The 15,194-nt window shown below is 41.7% G+C and overlaps 1 protein-coding gene across 2 annotated transcripts in view; it reads right to left on the bottom strand.

Moving 5' to 3' along the window:
* DOCK1 (dedicator of cytokinesis 1) overlaps positions 1-15,194 on the bottom strand; it is a 431,183-nt gene that overhangs the window by 75,951 nt on the left and 340,038 nt on the right. For both annotated transcript variants that reach the window (XM_088452203.1, XM_088452204.1), the window contains exons 34-38: positions 11,063-11,148; positions 10,732-10,888; positions 6,869-6,909; positions 4,301-4,391; positions 455-574 (exon numbers count right to left, since the gene is read on the bottom strand). In XM_088452203.1, the coding sequence (XP_088308329.1) occupies positions 455-574; positions 4,301-4,391; positions 6,869-6,909; positions 10,732-10,888; positions 11,063-11,148 (495 nt within the window). The remainder of the gene's footprint in view (positions 1-454; positions 575-4,300; positions 4,392-6,868; positions 6,910-10,731; positions 10,889-11,062; positions 11,149-15,194) is intronic.

Genomic DNA, 15,194 nt, shown 5'->3' with positions numbered 1-15,194 from the left:
CATTAGCTTATGAATTTGCATTTCTCTGCTGGTATGGACAATGATTCAATTTGCATTTTAAATCCGCGGCAATTGATTACTCCAGTCACATTTGTACAACTTCCCAGCTATTCGGTATACATGATAATTGCTTTTAGTCAGATGGGAGCTTCAGTGTTACCACACTCACTGAGTCAACCCAGCAGTCATTTCTTGTAGAGTACACCGACAGTTTTACACGGATTACAGGAATCTGGATACCATTACAAAAGGGAAAAAAAAAAAATAATCGCACCATTTACCCTCTTTCACATGAAAATCTAGCGTTGCATATTTTATTAGTAACATATTATGCGGGCAATATTAAAAAAACATAGTAAAACTGTAACAACATGTTGGCTAGTACAGATTTCAAATGCCGAGAGGAAAAAGATGAAGACCGTAGAAATTTGTAAGAGGCGTATTTGCTAATTACCTTGCCTTTGTCAAAAAAATTAATGATCTCTTGGTACAGCTGATCCTTTAATTGTCCTTGCGTGGAGGCCTGGTAACCATCCCGCTGTGTAAGATGTGCAGCACAAGCTTCCTCTGACCACTGGTGGGGGGGATAAGAGGCCAGTAGAGTACAGAGGGTGGGAGATATAAACAAAAGGGTTATTAGAGGATGTTCATGTTATTCATTGCTACGTTCATGTTGATGCCTGGCATTGGTAAGAACATTTGTTCTTTGTAATTACCCAACATATCTAGTGCCAGAAAACACTTAACTGATTAGATCATACCTACCTGCCCTCTCGGAATGGGTGTTAGCCTCCCGAATCTTGTGTGCTGCTACCGTCCGCCCGGAATAGCTTTCAAGCACCCTGTAGGCTGACCCGCATCTGCCCGGCACGACCCACTTCTCAAGTAAAGGGTGGCCAATTACGCGATTTGCGCTCAATTGCGTCAACATAGCCACACACACAGCCTTACCATGCCAATATTGTATATAGTGGGAGCGTGGCCATGATGACACAATAACGCCCTCCGCACCAACCCCTATGCCGCACCACCCACCCACCCCTCTGAATCTGTGTACGAAGTCCTATGATGCAGCGGCCAGGGCTTTTCCATTGTGCTTCGTATACAGACTCAGACAGATATACAAGTATTGCATGTCAATGAATAAGTGCAGTTTCATGGAGCAGTTTGTCAAATTCGATTGTGAAAAAAGATGCTTGGTGCAAGCGCGTATTTAGAGTAGGTATAAGAGGACACATCTGTAGGCCTACTTCCAAGCTCGTTCACAGCGTGCGGTCAGAGATGGAACGCCTACTTCAGGCAGATGTTTTGCATCCAGCATGGAGCTTGGTGCAAGTCCTGTTATCAATGGTGGTGGCTGTAGGTGCAGAATGAAAATAGTGGGTGGTTACCAGTCTTCCACATGAAGACGGACAGATAATTTGCTTATACGGACGGACACTGGCATTAGCATAAGGTGCTGAGCAGGCTGCAGGGGAGTATGAAACAGCAGCTGCAGGTGCACCCTACTCAGAATCAGCCGAAAGTACTGCATGGACCCCGCTGAGATCTTATAATTAATTAGACATGACCATCCCTTGATCTGACCAAACTGGCAACAGATTTTTTTTTTTTTTTTGCAATTAGATAGAACGATTAGATCTGCCCGTAGGTACAAAATTAGCTGAGGAAACTTACGGCTTTCCATTTGTTGAACTACAGGTCCCAGTTAGACCATTTTAAACAGTTATATTGTGTCATTGTACTGACATAATCAATGATAGGAAACATTTTCTTATTACGCAATACACCTAAAACTGCCTAACATCATTGCTTGCAGGAGGTCTAATGAGATTTTAAAAAGTCTGCGGCCCTCCAGATAAAGTATAAATACCAGGGTTCCAGTTTGTTTTACCTATGATGAAATAAGCAGGTCTATCTATTTACGTTTGGGGTATTAGGTACACGTTCAGTGGTATTACATAACAAGTACACATTACAAAGATCGCCTGATCACACTTATTACTAACCAGGTGGATAAATTATAGCGGAAGTCACCGAATGAGAAATATATTTCTATTTTCTAGCGAATTATTTCACTGAGGAACAATTATAGGCTAACTCTAACTTGGGGATTTTCTGGCAATGGGCAACAGCCCTTGCGTGCACTTTACAATTTATAGCCAACTATTTTGTACAAAAAAAAAAAAAAAAGAGAAAAACACTTATAGAAATAGTCCTAAAAATGATATACACTCGGGAGACATTTTACAACTATGCTGAAGAGTTTTACGAGTGATGAAAATTTTCGGAAGCAACTGTGAACAAAATGGACTTTATGGGAAGAGCTGTAACAATTATGACAAACTAGAAGTAGAGCAGTTTAACGTTCCGGCCTATAGCAAGGGCACATATGCAAGAGCGGAATGTGTAGATAAAACCTTGTACTTTATCGCTGCTTTTAACTATTCAAAATGTGTTCTGGAAACATTACTGCATCACAGACTAATATGTATTTATAGCCATACTTGCCAACTCTCCCTCATTGTCAGGGAGACTCCCTGAAATAGTAACAATCTCCCTGTCTCCCTGAAGAGTCTAGCAATCTCCCTCATTTCACCTTACCCCATTATTAAGCTGATATATATATATATAAAAACTGAGATGCATACATTCAAATAGGACCATTAGTATCATTTTCCTACATTGGTTATAGGGCACAATGATCCCTATGGCTAAATGCATTTTCTGAGAAGTATCAGTGTGTTTTCATCAACAAATAGATCTTACTGACTGCTTTGGGGCTCATTTACATTTGGACGCAAGTCAGTTTTATGGCACGCCTCTCAGATGTAGCAGTACACACCCACTTTACCGCCGTGCTCATAGGTGCTGCTTTCACCATCTCCCTGAAATGCTTTTTCAAAAGTAGGCAAGCATGCTTATAACTCACCCCCTAGGTAAAGAATTGACTAAATTAAATATTCACTAGTCCCCTTGGCTGAAGACCCAGGAGCTGTTCCATGCAGAAGTCTTTCCCGAATAGTACAGAACCGGTAAATGAAGCTATCCAACTTTAAATGGCAGCGGAGAGGGTGTGGGAACGGGAGAGCCAATCACAATCTGCACTGTGAGAGCAATGGAGTGCAGGAGCCCCCTGTGAACAATGGCTTCACGGAAAAGCCCCAGAGGCTGCAGCTCGGGGGTGGCAAACTTAGTAAAATCTTTTACGGTAGTAGTGCATCTTAATCTGTGTTCCTCTAGGTGTCCATTATACTACACTGAGAATAAATGAATGCTACTAGCATTGTTGAAACAGATGTGTGTATGTTAAAGTGCATTTGCTAGGCTGCAAGAATACAGGATGAGAGCATGGCATGAACACCAATAAGAAGGTCAAACAAGAGTGGCCTAAGAAAGCTGCCCGGGTGTGGAGAGCCGCATTGAGGATACGGAGCTCACTAACTTAATTTGGAACCTTTGGAAGTGTTACCGATTGTTTACCTGGTCCTTTAGGAACAGCACACAATCTTCATATCCCACCCCAGTGCCTGGGTAAGCCTGATCACAGCCCGCAGCCTGACCACATCTACAGTGCTCTATTCCACTATCCATCATTGGGAGAATTCACCAACAGAGGATATCACCACACCTGTCTAAAGGCGGTTACAGTCAGGAGTCCAGCTAACATTATCACTTCACAGCCTTATATGTGAGTATGCGAATGGCGGTGAGCAGTAACTCTGATCACAATATAATCTATTCAGAAGGGATCGCTATAACACTTGAATGTACCCTTCTTCTGCCAGTTCTGGAACTACTCAACCAATAAATTGCCATCGGCTAGTACAATTTTTTTATATTTTTTTGCTGTATTTTTGCTCTGTATTTTTGTTGAGTATCTAAAATATATGTATTTATTATTGCTATTGCTGTAATTTACTCCCTGGAGTTATTCAAGGTTTTAGATTTTGAATGCATCAGCTATTGTGCTATATATGGTTGTAATAAATCATTTGAAATTATCGACGCATTTGTGGATGACCTGTTGTGTCTAGCGCCGCCTATTTGTGCTTATTTCAGTACTTTGTGAGAGGTCTGGTAATCCTCTCTGAAGGGAGTATATTTACTAAAGTTCTGGCTTATAGAAGTGGAGGTGTTGCCCATAGCAACCAATCTTTAGTATGAGATTTACATGAAATTATGACAAATCATCTAAAGCTTGGAGAAATTATTAACAAATGCAGTTCATGGGTAAACTTGAGAAAGAATAAAAACATGGGTTTATGATTTAGAAATTGTTTATAAATAGTTACAGTACCTTTAGAAGTTTGGCATGCAGGAGTAGTGTATACGCAGCCTCCGTGTAGTTATCACATTCCTTGTGGAGGTCACACAGTTTGTACAAATATCTAAAAAGCAAGGACATTCAGCGTAAGGCATAACAAGGGACATAAGAGGTAGATAAAGAGGGTACAGGTATGACCTAGTAGAGGGAGGAGGTAATGAGAGAAAGTACAAGCAAATGGACACAAATGCATGTGGGCGGTTGAGGGAGTGGACATGATGGTCTATGAGGAAGTAGGGTCGGCAAGCATGAAGAGGTGTATTTTGAGGCAGTTTTTGTTTTACACTGGGGGAGAATCTGGTAGGGCAAGGCAAGGAGTTCCATTGGTGAGGAGCAGAATTGAAGAAGTCCTGTCAAAGGAAGTTAGAGGAGGTTACATGAGGAGAAGGGAGGGGAGAAGAGGTAGAGGTCAGAAGAAGAGTTGAGTGGGGTTTATAGCATGTCAAAGATGTGTGAAGGTTAGGAATTAGTGACGCCTTGGGGAGGAAAGTGCAGGGATAAACAGAGTGGTGCAGAGGATGAGGAACAGAAGGAGAGGAAGATTTGTCTAGCTGCTGCAATCAGGATGGATTATAGATGGGAGAGGTAGGTGCTAATGAGTAAATTTTTATAATGTTGCAAAGGAGGAGGACACAGGACTGTGAGAAGGACTGAATGTGAGGTGTATAGCTGTGTCAGGTTCTATCACTACACCAATTAAACCAGTGTGAAGAACAGGAGAGAAAGTGTGATATTGCCAACTGTGAGGCAGATGTGGGGAGAGGTAGTGACATTAGTAAGGGGTAAGTTAATGAGCTCAGAATTGGACATATTAAGTTTGAGGTATTTTTGGGACATCCAGGTAGAGATGGAAGAGAGACAGGGGAACACGCTGGATAGGAAAGAAAGAGATAGGTCAGATAGATTTGCGTGCCATCTGTGTAGAGGTGATACTGAAGGAATGTACAAGTTCATCAAGGTCATCATTTTCAATGGAGAAGCTTCAAGTGTGGAATTTGAATGCATATATATTGTATTTTACAGTAATAAGTAACAATTAAGCGCAGCGGACTGTTTCTTTTTTCAGGTTTTAAGGATATCCATGCTTGAGCACAGAAGGTTAAATCAAAATAATTGAGATACTAATTAAGCCACCTGTGCTCAAGTGCGGCTATTCTTAAGACCTTCCTGTTATTGTGCCTTGTGGACGAAGGTTGGGAAACACCGCTCTAGAGAGCTCAAGAAAAGGGTAGGGTCAAGGTCTTCCAAGTCTCCCAATTTAGATGGAACATTCCCAAATTGAAAGCTACAGTACATACCGCCTTCCTGATTGGGACAAGTCTGTCCTGTGGGTTGGCGAGTTAGGAGGAATCTCCCCATTGACCACTGCTCCACACATCGCAATTGGTTGTGAACGGCAATGAATGGGTGCTTGGAAGTGAGAGGGTAAGGCACAGACTAGTGTTGTGATGCTGTGGTTATGCCCATATTGTGACATGACTATGACTGATGTCCTGATTCCTTACTCTGCAACATAGCAAGGTATGTGAACATAAGGTATGAAGTGCCTCAGTGATGTCACTAGATGCTAGTGGATTGGATCAGCTGCATTCTTGTAAATACATATGTGTCGACATACAGTACATCTAGCCTCCTTGCACGTTAAACAGCCTTTCTAGTTGCGCCATGCTGAGGTGCGACTTGGTAGCACAGAGCGTCGTTTCGATGCACAAGCAACTTATGCTGATTAAAATGATATGCGGCATGCCTATATTCTGTGTGCAACTGCTTGTTTATGCTATGTTACAGTGTTACAGCCGCTGACACTAACATAGCATTTCGCATGCAGATACAGCTACAGAATATAGGCATGCCGCATATCATCTTAATCAGCAGAACCTGCTTGTGCATCCTTTCCACATCGCTTTGTGATTAATACGCAATTTTAAGGTAAAAAGTCCCGCGAAAAGATGCTTGGCGCTACAGATTCGCATGGCGCTCACGTGTTATGTATAACGTGACTTGTAAAGCATGGAGGATAGATGTATGTGGACACATCTGTACAGATTGAGGCCATAATATGGCTCCCTCTACTATGAATATGAATAAGTAAAATGCTTTTAAATAGATTGAAAGCCTTCTGAACATACACAAATTAAGGCCTTATAAAATTATAATACTTCACTCTTTAACCTGGGTCTAGCAATGTCATTGATTTAACAGTTAACAGGCAGAGATAGAAAAATATAATGGTTACAATTTATGAAAAATGTATTGCCCCTACCAACCAATCAGATTCTGTAATTTTTCTTCTGAAGTTTTGAAAATGAAAGCAAACATCTGATTGGCTGCTAGTTACCAGAAGACAAGATTTCATAAATGTCCCCTCTTTTTTTATTTTTTTTTCTTAGAAATAATTATAGTTTGACTACATGGATTAACTTTTTTTTTTCTCCTGAAGCAAACATATACTAACTACTGATGTTACATAAAGCTGAATATACAGATATTTTTGCAGGAACTGTGGGTGACATATTTTTTCATTTATGGAGGTTTACAAACCGAATATACATTTCTTCTCTCTCAATTTCTTTGTAGAAGTTCTGCAGAGACAAAAAAAGGCACATTATTATATAATGTTTTCTGTGTCCTGTGGTAGTAACGCAGTTTAAAAATACAAAAAAATTGCACATGAATATTCATGGTCAGTTTTAATAGAAGTTCAGAAAACTATGAGTCATAGCGCTTGCCTGGAGGTTCTTCCACTACACATGAAAGTATTGTGAAGTCTGGAGAAACTATTCCTCATATGATGTTACTGCTAGATAACGTTTTCTGCCCCTGACCTCTGAACATGGAACACAAATCACTTGGAGAAAAGACAGCTCCGTGTGAGTCCGCTAGCCTGATGCCGTTAGGGCAATACTATATTCTTATCTTCGCTCAATGGCCGTATGGTCAAAGGGACGATTCTCTGACACGACCAATCACAAATGACATAATAATTAGAGCGCGCGGAGTGACCCCCCAAACATCCAACTTAAGATTCCAATAAAGACCAAAACTAATACAAAATCACATCATCAAATACATGTACGGCAGGGGTATTCAGCATACACCCCTACATCTGCTGTGGAGTTACACATCCCAGCATGCTATTAGGGCATGTGGCAAGGCATGCTGGCATGTATAGTTCCACAGCAGCTGGAGAGACACATGTTGAATTTCCCTAATGTATGGCAATATATAAGCAGGTGAATCATGACCCAGGCCCACAGTCTCATCAGGACTTAAATCTTATATGGAACCATTCTCTATATTTAGACCCTGGGGATGGGGTTGAAGACCAGATTGGCTGAAAGCTATTTAGTTCTTCCTGCGTTGTTGTGAATCTAAGTATATGTATTGTTTGATTTCCTGTACACTTATATCAGTAAACAAAGAAATTCAGACATATAAGAATGTGCAAATAAGGAAAAGCCTCGTCATATGAAACTAGAACAGGATGCCTTTGTCTAAAGCTGGCCACACACACAGCGATATTTTACCTGATATGGCCGATTCCGACACATTGGAACGACAGATCGTGTAAAATATGGCCAAATCCTGAGTAAATTGTGAGTCCCCACTCACGATCACGATGCGCGTCCACACTGATCGCACATCGCATCGTCAGATCTGCCGTGCAGTAGGGCAGATCTGACAATCTAGGAGGCGATGCACGGTGAAAGTCTGGATGCAGGAGAGATCGTATGAAGATTGGGCACCAAATCGTGTGCAGATCGTGTGCAGAGCTGCCGGGGACAGTTTCAAGGGAAATCGTACACAACGGCTGATCGTGAGCACATCGCTTTGTCTGTGGGCACCTTAAGGGTCAGGTTCCAAATCTGGGCCCCTTTGTCATTTACGATGGGGTCTCTGTGTTTCCTTTTTTTTTTTTGTTTGTTTTTGCAAAAATATTCTCTACTCCAGACTAATTCTGTTAAGATTAGTGTATCCAAGTTAATTTCCTCAGTCCTTGCTACGGGATGTAGTTGAAATAGCGGCTGAAGGGATGTCTGCGCCGGAATCCCGACACCAGTCAGAATCCCGGCGACGGCATCCTGAAGTTAAGTAGTGAGGTTAGGGGGACGGTTAGGCACTAGAGGGATGGTTAGAGTTAGGCACTAGGTGGAGGGGGGGGGGGGTAAGGCACTAGTGGGATGGTTAGAGTTAGGCACTAGGCGGAGGGGGGGGGTTAGGCACTAGAGGGATGGTTAGAGTTAGGCACTAGGGGGGGCGGCTTAGGAACTAGGAGGGGAGGGTTAGGTTTAGGCACTAGGGGGGAAAAGGTTAGGTTTAGGGGTAGGGTTGAAATACTAATCCTACGGGAGTAGGTATCCTAACCCGTTGGTATGCATGATCCCAGGTGCCAGCATCTCATACCAAACTCCTTGCTACCAATAGTCTATACCAGTGGTTCCCAAACTGTGTGCCGTGGCACCCTGAGGTGCCTTGGGAGACTTGCAGGGGTGCCTCAGGTTGGTGGTCCAGCACCAAATCAAATTATTTATGGTCAATGTAATGTAAATATGTACAAACAGAAGAACAAACCTGTCGACCACCACATAACTGAGCCTAAGGATGACAGGTCAGCACAATTTACTTCACTTTACTATTTTACAAGATTTTTTTTGTGAATTTCTCAATAACAAACTTAAATTTAGGGGAACCATGAAAACAATGCTGGTACTCTAGGGCGCCGTGATTAAAATTTTTTGGGATCCTCTGTTCTATACTATAATATAAATAGAAGGGGACCCTACCATAGAACCATAGAAGTTGAACCCCACAATAGAACCATAGATGGACCCCGCATTAAAACTATTGCACACATGGGCATTACAGCGGGTTGTATGGAGGTTGTTTTCAATCAGCGCCATCGGCCAGCAAGCACGCACTCTCAAATCACCAACAGGAAGCAACTCCCAACTTTAGGGGGATCTGCTCAGAATGAAGGAAGGACCTCTAGTTTTGAAAAAAACAAACAAATGCTAAATCCTGGAGATCACAGTATAATGATGAGTGAACACTAGAACGGGAAATTGCCAGTATGGGATTGCTGAAATATTCAGATTTATAGATTAGACACTGAATAAGACATTATGGAGTGGATTTGATTTTCGAGTACCTGCGCTTGACCTGTTTGTACGTGGTGATTGTTAAGTATAAATACCCCTAATTGTTTAAGAAAGTAAAGCTGGCAGCAAAGTGATTGTTCAAAAAAAATCTATGTGTATTATAATATCAAATATTATCAGGTTGTGTAGGTGCAGCAGAAGAAATGATTAGGTTCTCAGGACAGTCACAATGCTCCCTTATCCCTAATGTAGGTGCAATCGGGCAAAGGAAACAAAGAGGGGGTGCGGGGGTAGGTTGGGGGAAAAGGGTGTGCAGATGAATAGGGGGATAGTTACCGTTCAGTTTCCTGATTGGAGGTGTTTTGGGACAGACCGGGGTGTGAGTATTGTCCCCTATGTGTAAAGGGAGGAAATAATAAATCAAATATAATCCACTTGCTTCTAACCGGAGAAAAAGTAAAAATCATACACGATCTGTTGATAATAAGTTGCAGGTGTTGCGCTCTGGAGGGGCGGTGTCCCGTGCCCTCCGGTCCGACAACTTACCCTGTGGTCCCGATTCTCGTCTTCCTCTCTGCTATGTGGCTCAGATGGATGGACAAGTCCCCTTCTTTGGACTGCCTAGAACACCAACAGCGGCGGGACAGCAGAGTCCCACGCTCCCGTGAGGTCATGTGGCCCTCCGCCGTCCACCGCCGCCGTTTAGTGGCTCTACTCGCACTGGAGGAGACTGGTCTGGATGGTGTTGGTCACGGTGCGTGCCTTGTTACACCCTTCGTGCGGATGCTCAGTGATCCTGAAAGTGGTAAGCCGCGTGTAGTGGAGAGGAACCGAAAGTCAAGGGTATGCTGGGAAATGTAGTTGACACAGAAAACAAACTTAACGCATCTGTAGTCAGTGCTGCGCATGCGCTGGTTTTACAGATGTAACAGCGCATGCGCAGCACTGTTTCCAGATGCGATAAGGTAGTGTAGGCAGGGAAAAGTATCTATTTCCCGAAAAGCTGTCATCGCAAAAATGACAGCTTTTCGGAATAGATACTTATGGAGAGGTGGAATGATGAATTCCACCTATAATTAGCTAGAACTCCATGCGAGTTCTAAAGCTAATTATCTCCAGAGAATTTTTAGGTTTAATGAATAGGCCCCTTAAACAATTAGGGGTATTTATACTTAACAATCACCACGTACAAACAGATCAAGGGCAGGTACTCGAAAATCAAATCCACTCCATATTGCAAGACAGGGGATTTGGGAGAGACCCCCGAGTACCAGCGCAGGTTCTAAAATTAAATTTTGTACTGACCAAGACATTGACCGTGCAGCTCATGCGGTTCTCTTTGTTTTCATCATGCATTATTGTCCTGTAGTCGAGCAATCTCTCCATCAGTCGGACGACCAGTGTGACGAAGGTCTCGCCGGTCTTCGCCAGGTATTTGTGCTTTCTACAGTGCTCCAAGAGTCTAAAAAAAACAAGACCTCTGTCACCAACCTATTTCTGACTTGAGTGCTATTATAATCCCAGCGGCTCATTAGCACGTTTTAATTAAAACCAAACTGTAGAATTCGCAGCTTGCATGTTATTGTCTCATGTGCACATACTCGGGTATAAATCTTAACGGTTAATCAACACTTACATTTTCTCAAACAACACTTTGTACTGCTCGTCCCCTCTTCCTCCTTCCACTTCATGATCCAACTTGGTGATTATCTCATTCTCAAACTGCAATAAAGAGACCAAAAGGTAAATACGATCTTTTCATAAGAAACGATAAGAGATTCACATTGCATGAAAGGACCAATAAACCTACAAAACAGAATTTGACATTCTACTAGACTTCTTGTAAGTAATCCCAGTGTAGTATACAGACAATTTTACTCTGTGCTGGAAAATGGGGACTTCCCAGGGACAAATTTGAAAGACTTAGTAATGTCCCCGAAATATTAGGGACAGTTGGCAACTTTGCCTAAGGCATCCGCAAAGGACTATAAAAATGTTAATTTACCATTTTAGGCACCCACGTTGTTCCCCGGAGCCCAGTGTGACGAGTAACAGCATGGGAACAGGAAGCTCTGAGGTACATCCTCACGTCATTATCTACGACCAAGCCCCGCTAACATTTTTTCCATAGATAGTAAAGTTAGAAGTGGCTCCTTAAGTACAGTATGCTCTGTTTGCATGTCCTTTTAGCTATATTATGAGAGTAAAGCTGGGTACACATTAGACAATATGTCGCCCGATCCGCCGGATCGGGACGACATATCGTCTACATCGGCAAGTGTGTACCCACTACGTCGGCCCATGCATGCTACCGTGGGTACGTTCATCGCATCGACAAATCTACAGTACACGCTGGTCAATCTGTCAATGTGATGAACAACGCCGGGCAGGTGAATGGAGCCGGTGTCCGACATGTCGGACGTCGGATCGTGTAATGTGTACTGGCTGCCCGATATGTCAGCCCGTCAAGGCGTCACATTTCTGGGTACACACATTGTTAAATTTGTACCCAGCTCAAGGCTAGCCGTTATCCAGATCTATTTTGGATCAGGAATAACCAGGGCAGCCAATGATGGCTACATGATACATATAAGCATTATTCCATCAGCAAAACCACAGTGGCAAATCGTCACTTACACAACCAGCTCGGTGTAGTAATATAGAGAGGACCAGCTGTGGTAGAAATGACCTTCTGTGTCGATCACAGTTTACACACACAGAGAAGATCGCATTGAGGAGAGACGTAGGAGTTATTTTAATACAGACTGACATCATTGTTTTATTCTCTTGTGATTTTTCTCCCCCTGCATTTCAGTTGCCAGAAAATTAACATAATTGAAGAACAGAAAACAGGATCTAGCTTTAATTAAAATTACTATCATTATCTCTTCCCATAATTACATATTATCTACTATCGTTTACAACCTTTCAGCAGAATTATGTAGTTGATTAATTTAATGTGTTACATACTATCATAAATTTGACCTTTTCAGAACAGGAATGAACTGAAACTTATTTCTAGCAGTTTAGAAAAGCGTTAAGGTGAAAGAGTGCAGTGTGGTTAGGCCGTTGCATCTTCCGCTATTTTCGGGTTGCGACCTTACTGAGGAGCCAACTTCACTTGTAACCTACACAATGATCAGTGTTATTTGCTTTCTTTTGAGTTATTAAACAAAACTAAAAAAAACTGCAAGCAGCCACCGGTATGTATTCCTTATTGTAGATACATCCACTGGTATGTATTCCTTATTGTAGATACAGCCACTGGTATGTACTGCTGATTGCAGATACAGCCACTGGTATGTACTGCTGATTGCAGATACAGCCACTGGTATGTACTGCTGATTGCAGATACAGCTACTGGTATATACTGCTGATTGTAGATACAGACACTGGTATGTACTATACTGCTGATTGTAGATACAGACACTGGTATGTATTCCTTATTGTAGATACAGACACTGGTATGTACTATACTGCTGATTGTAGATACAGACACTGGTATATGTATGTATGTATTGCCGATAAGGCCACTAGTATGTACTGCTGATTGTAGATACAGCTACTGGTATGTATTGCTGATTGTAGATACAGCTACTGGTATGTATTGCTGATTGTAGATACAGCTACTGGTATGTATTGCTGATTGTAGATACAGCTACTGGTATGTGTTGCTGATTGTAGATACAGCTACTGGTATGTGTTGCTGATTGTAGATACAGCTACTGGTATGTGTTGCTGATTGTAGATACAGCTACTGGTATGTGTTGCTGATTGTAGGTACAGCTACTGGTATGTATTGCTGATTGTAGATACAGCTACTGGTATGTATTGCTGATTGTAGATACAGCTACTGGTATGTGTTGCTGATTGTAGGTACAGCTACTGGTATGTATTGCTGATTGTAGGTAGAGCTACTGGTATGTATTGCTGATTGTAGATACAGCTACTGGTATGTGTTGCTGATTGTAGATACAGCTACTGGTATGTATTGCTGATTGTAGATACAGCTACTGGTATGTATTGCTGATTGTAGATACAGCTACTGGTATGTATTGCTGATTGTAGATACAGCTACTGGTATGTACTGCTGATTGTAGATACAGCTACTGGTATGTATTGCTGATTGTAGATACAGCTACTGGTATGTATTGCTGATTGTAGATACAGCTACTGGTATGTGTTGCTGATTGTAGATACAGCTACTGGTATGTGTTGCTGATTGTAGATACAGCTACTGGTATGTATTGATGATTGTAGATACAGCTACTGGTACTGTATGTATTGCTGATTGTAGATACAGCTACTGGTATGTATTGCTGATTGTAGATACAGCTACTGGTATGTGTTGCTGATTGTAGATACAGCTACTGGTATGTGTTGCTGATTGTAGATACAGCTACTGGTATGTATTGCTGATTGTAGATACAGCTACTGGTATGTGTTGCTGATTGTAGGTACAGCTACTGGTATGTATTGCTGATTGTAGATACAGCTACTGGTATGTGTTGCTGATTGTAGGTACAGCTACTGGTATGTATTGCTGATTGTAGATACAGCTACTGGTATGTGTTGCTGATTGTAGATACAGCTACTGGTATGTATTGATGATTGTAGATACAGCTACTGGTACTGTATGTATTGCTGATTGTAGATACAGCTACTGGTATGTATTGCTGATTGTAGATACAGCTACTGGTATGTATTGCTGATTGTAGGTAGAGCTACTGGTACTGTATTGTATTGCTGATTGTAGATACAGCTACTGGTATGTATTGCTGATTGTAGATACAGCTACTGGTATGTGTTGCTGATTGTAGATACAGCTACTGGTATGTATTGCTGATTGTAGATACAGCTACTGGTATGTGTTGCTGATTGTAGATACAGCTACTGGTATGTATTGCTGATTGTAGATACAGCTACTGGTATGTGTTGCTGATTGTAGATACAGCTACTGGTATGTATTGCTGATTGTAGATACAGCTACTGGTATGTATTGCTGATTGTAGATACAGACACAGGTATGTATTGCTGATTATAGATACAGCTACTGGTATGTATTGCTGATTGTAGATAGAGCTACTGGTATGTATTGCTGATTGTAGATACAGACACTGGTATGTATTGCTGATTGTAGATACAGCTACTGGTATGTATTGCTGATTGTAGATACAGCTACTGGTATGTATTGCTGATTGTAGATACAGCTACTGGTATGTATTGCTGATTGTAGATACAGCTACTGGTATGTATTGCTGATTGTAGATACAGCTACTGGTATGTATTGCTGATTGTAGATACAGCTACTGGTATGTATTGCTGATTGTAGATACAGCTACTGGTATGTATTGCTGATTGTAGATACAGCTACTGGTATGTATTGCTGATTGTAGATACAGCTACTGGTATGTATTGCTGATTGTAGGTACAGCTACTGGTATGTATTGCTGATTGTAGGTACAGCTACTGGTATGTATTGCTGATTGTAGATACAGCTACTGGTATGTATTGCTGATTGTAGATACAGCTACTGGTATGTATTGCTGATTGTAGATACAGCTACTGGTATGTATTGATGATTGTAGATACAGCTACTGGTATGTATTGCTGATTGTAGATACAGCTACTGGTATGTATTGATGATTGTAGATACAGCTACTGGTATGTATTGCTGATTGTAGATACAGCTACTGGTACTGGTATGTATTGATGATTGTAGATAAAGCTACTGGTATGTATTGCTGATTGTAGATACAGCTACAGGT

The sequence above is a fragment of the Taudactylus pleione genome, unplaced genomic scaffold, assembly GCF_031769625.1.
Source record: "Taudactylus pleione unplaced genomic scaffold, aTauple2 ptg000034l, whole genome shotgun sequence".
NCBI classification, from domain to species: Eukaryota; Metazoa; Chordata; class Amphibia; order Anura; family Myobatrachidae; genus Taudactylus; species Taudactylus pleione.
Note: the sequence above shows the minus strand (reverse complement) of the source record. Positions and strands in the feature narration are given on the sequence as shown.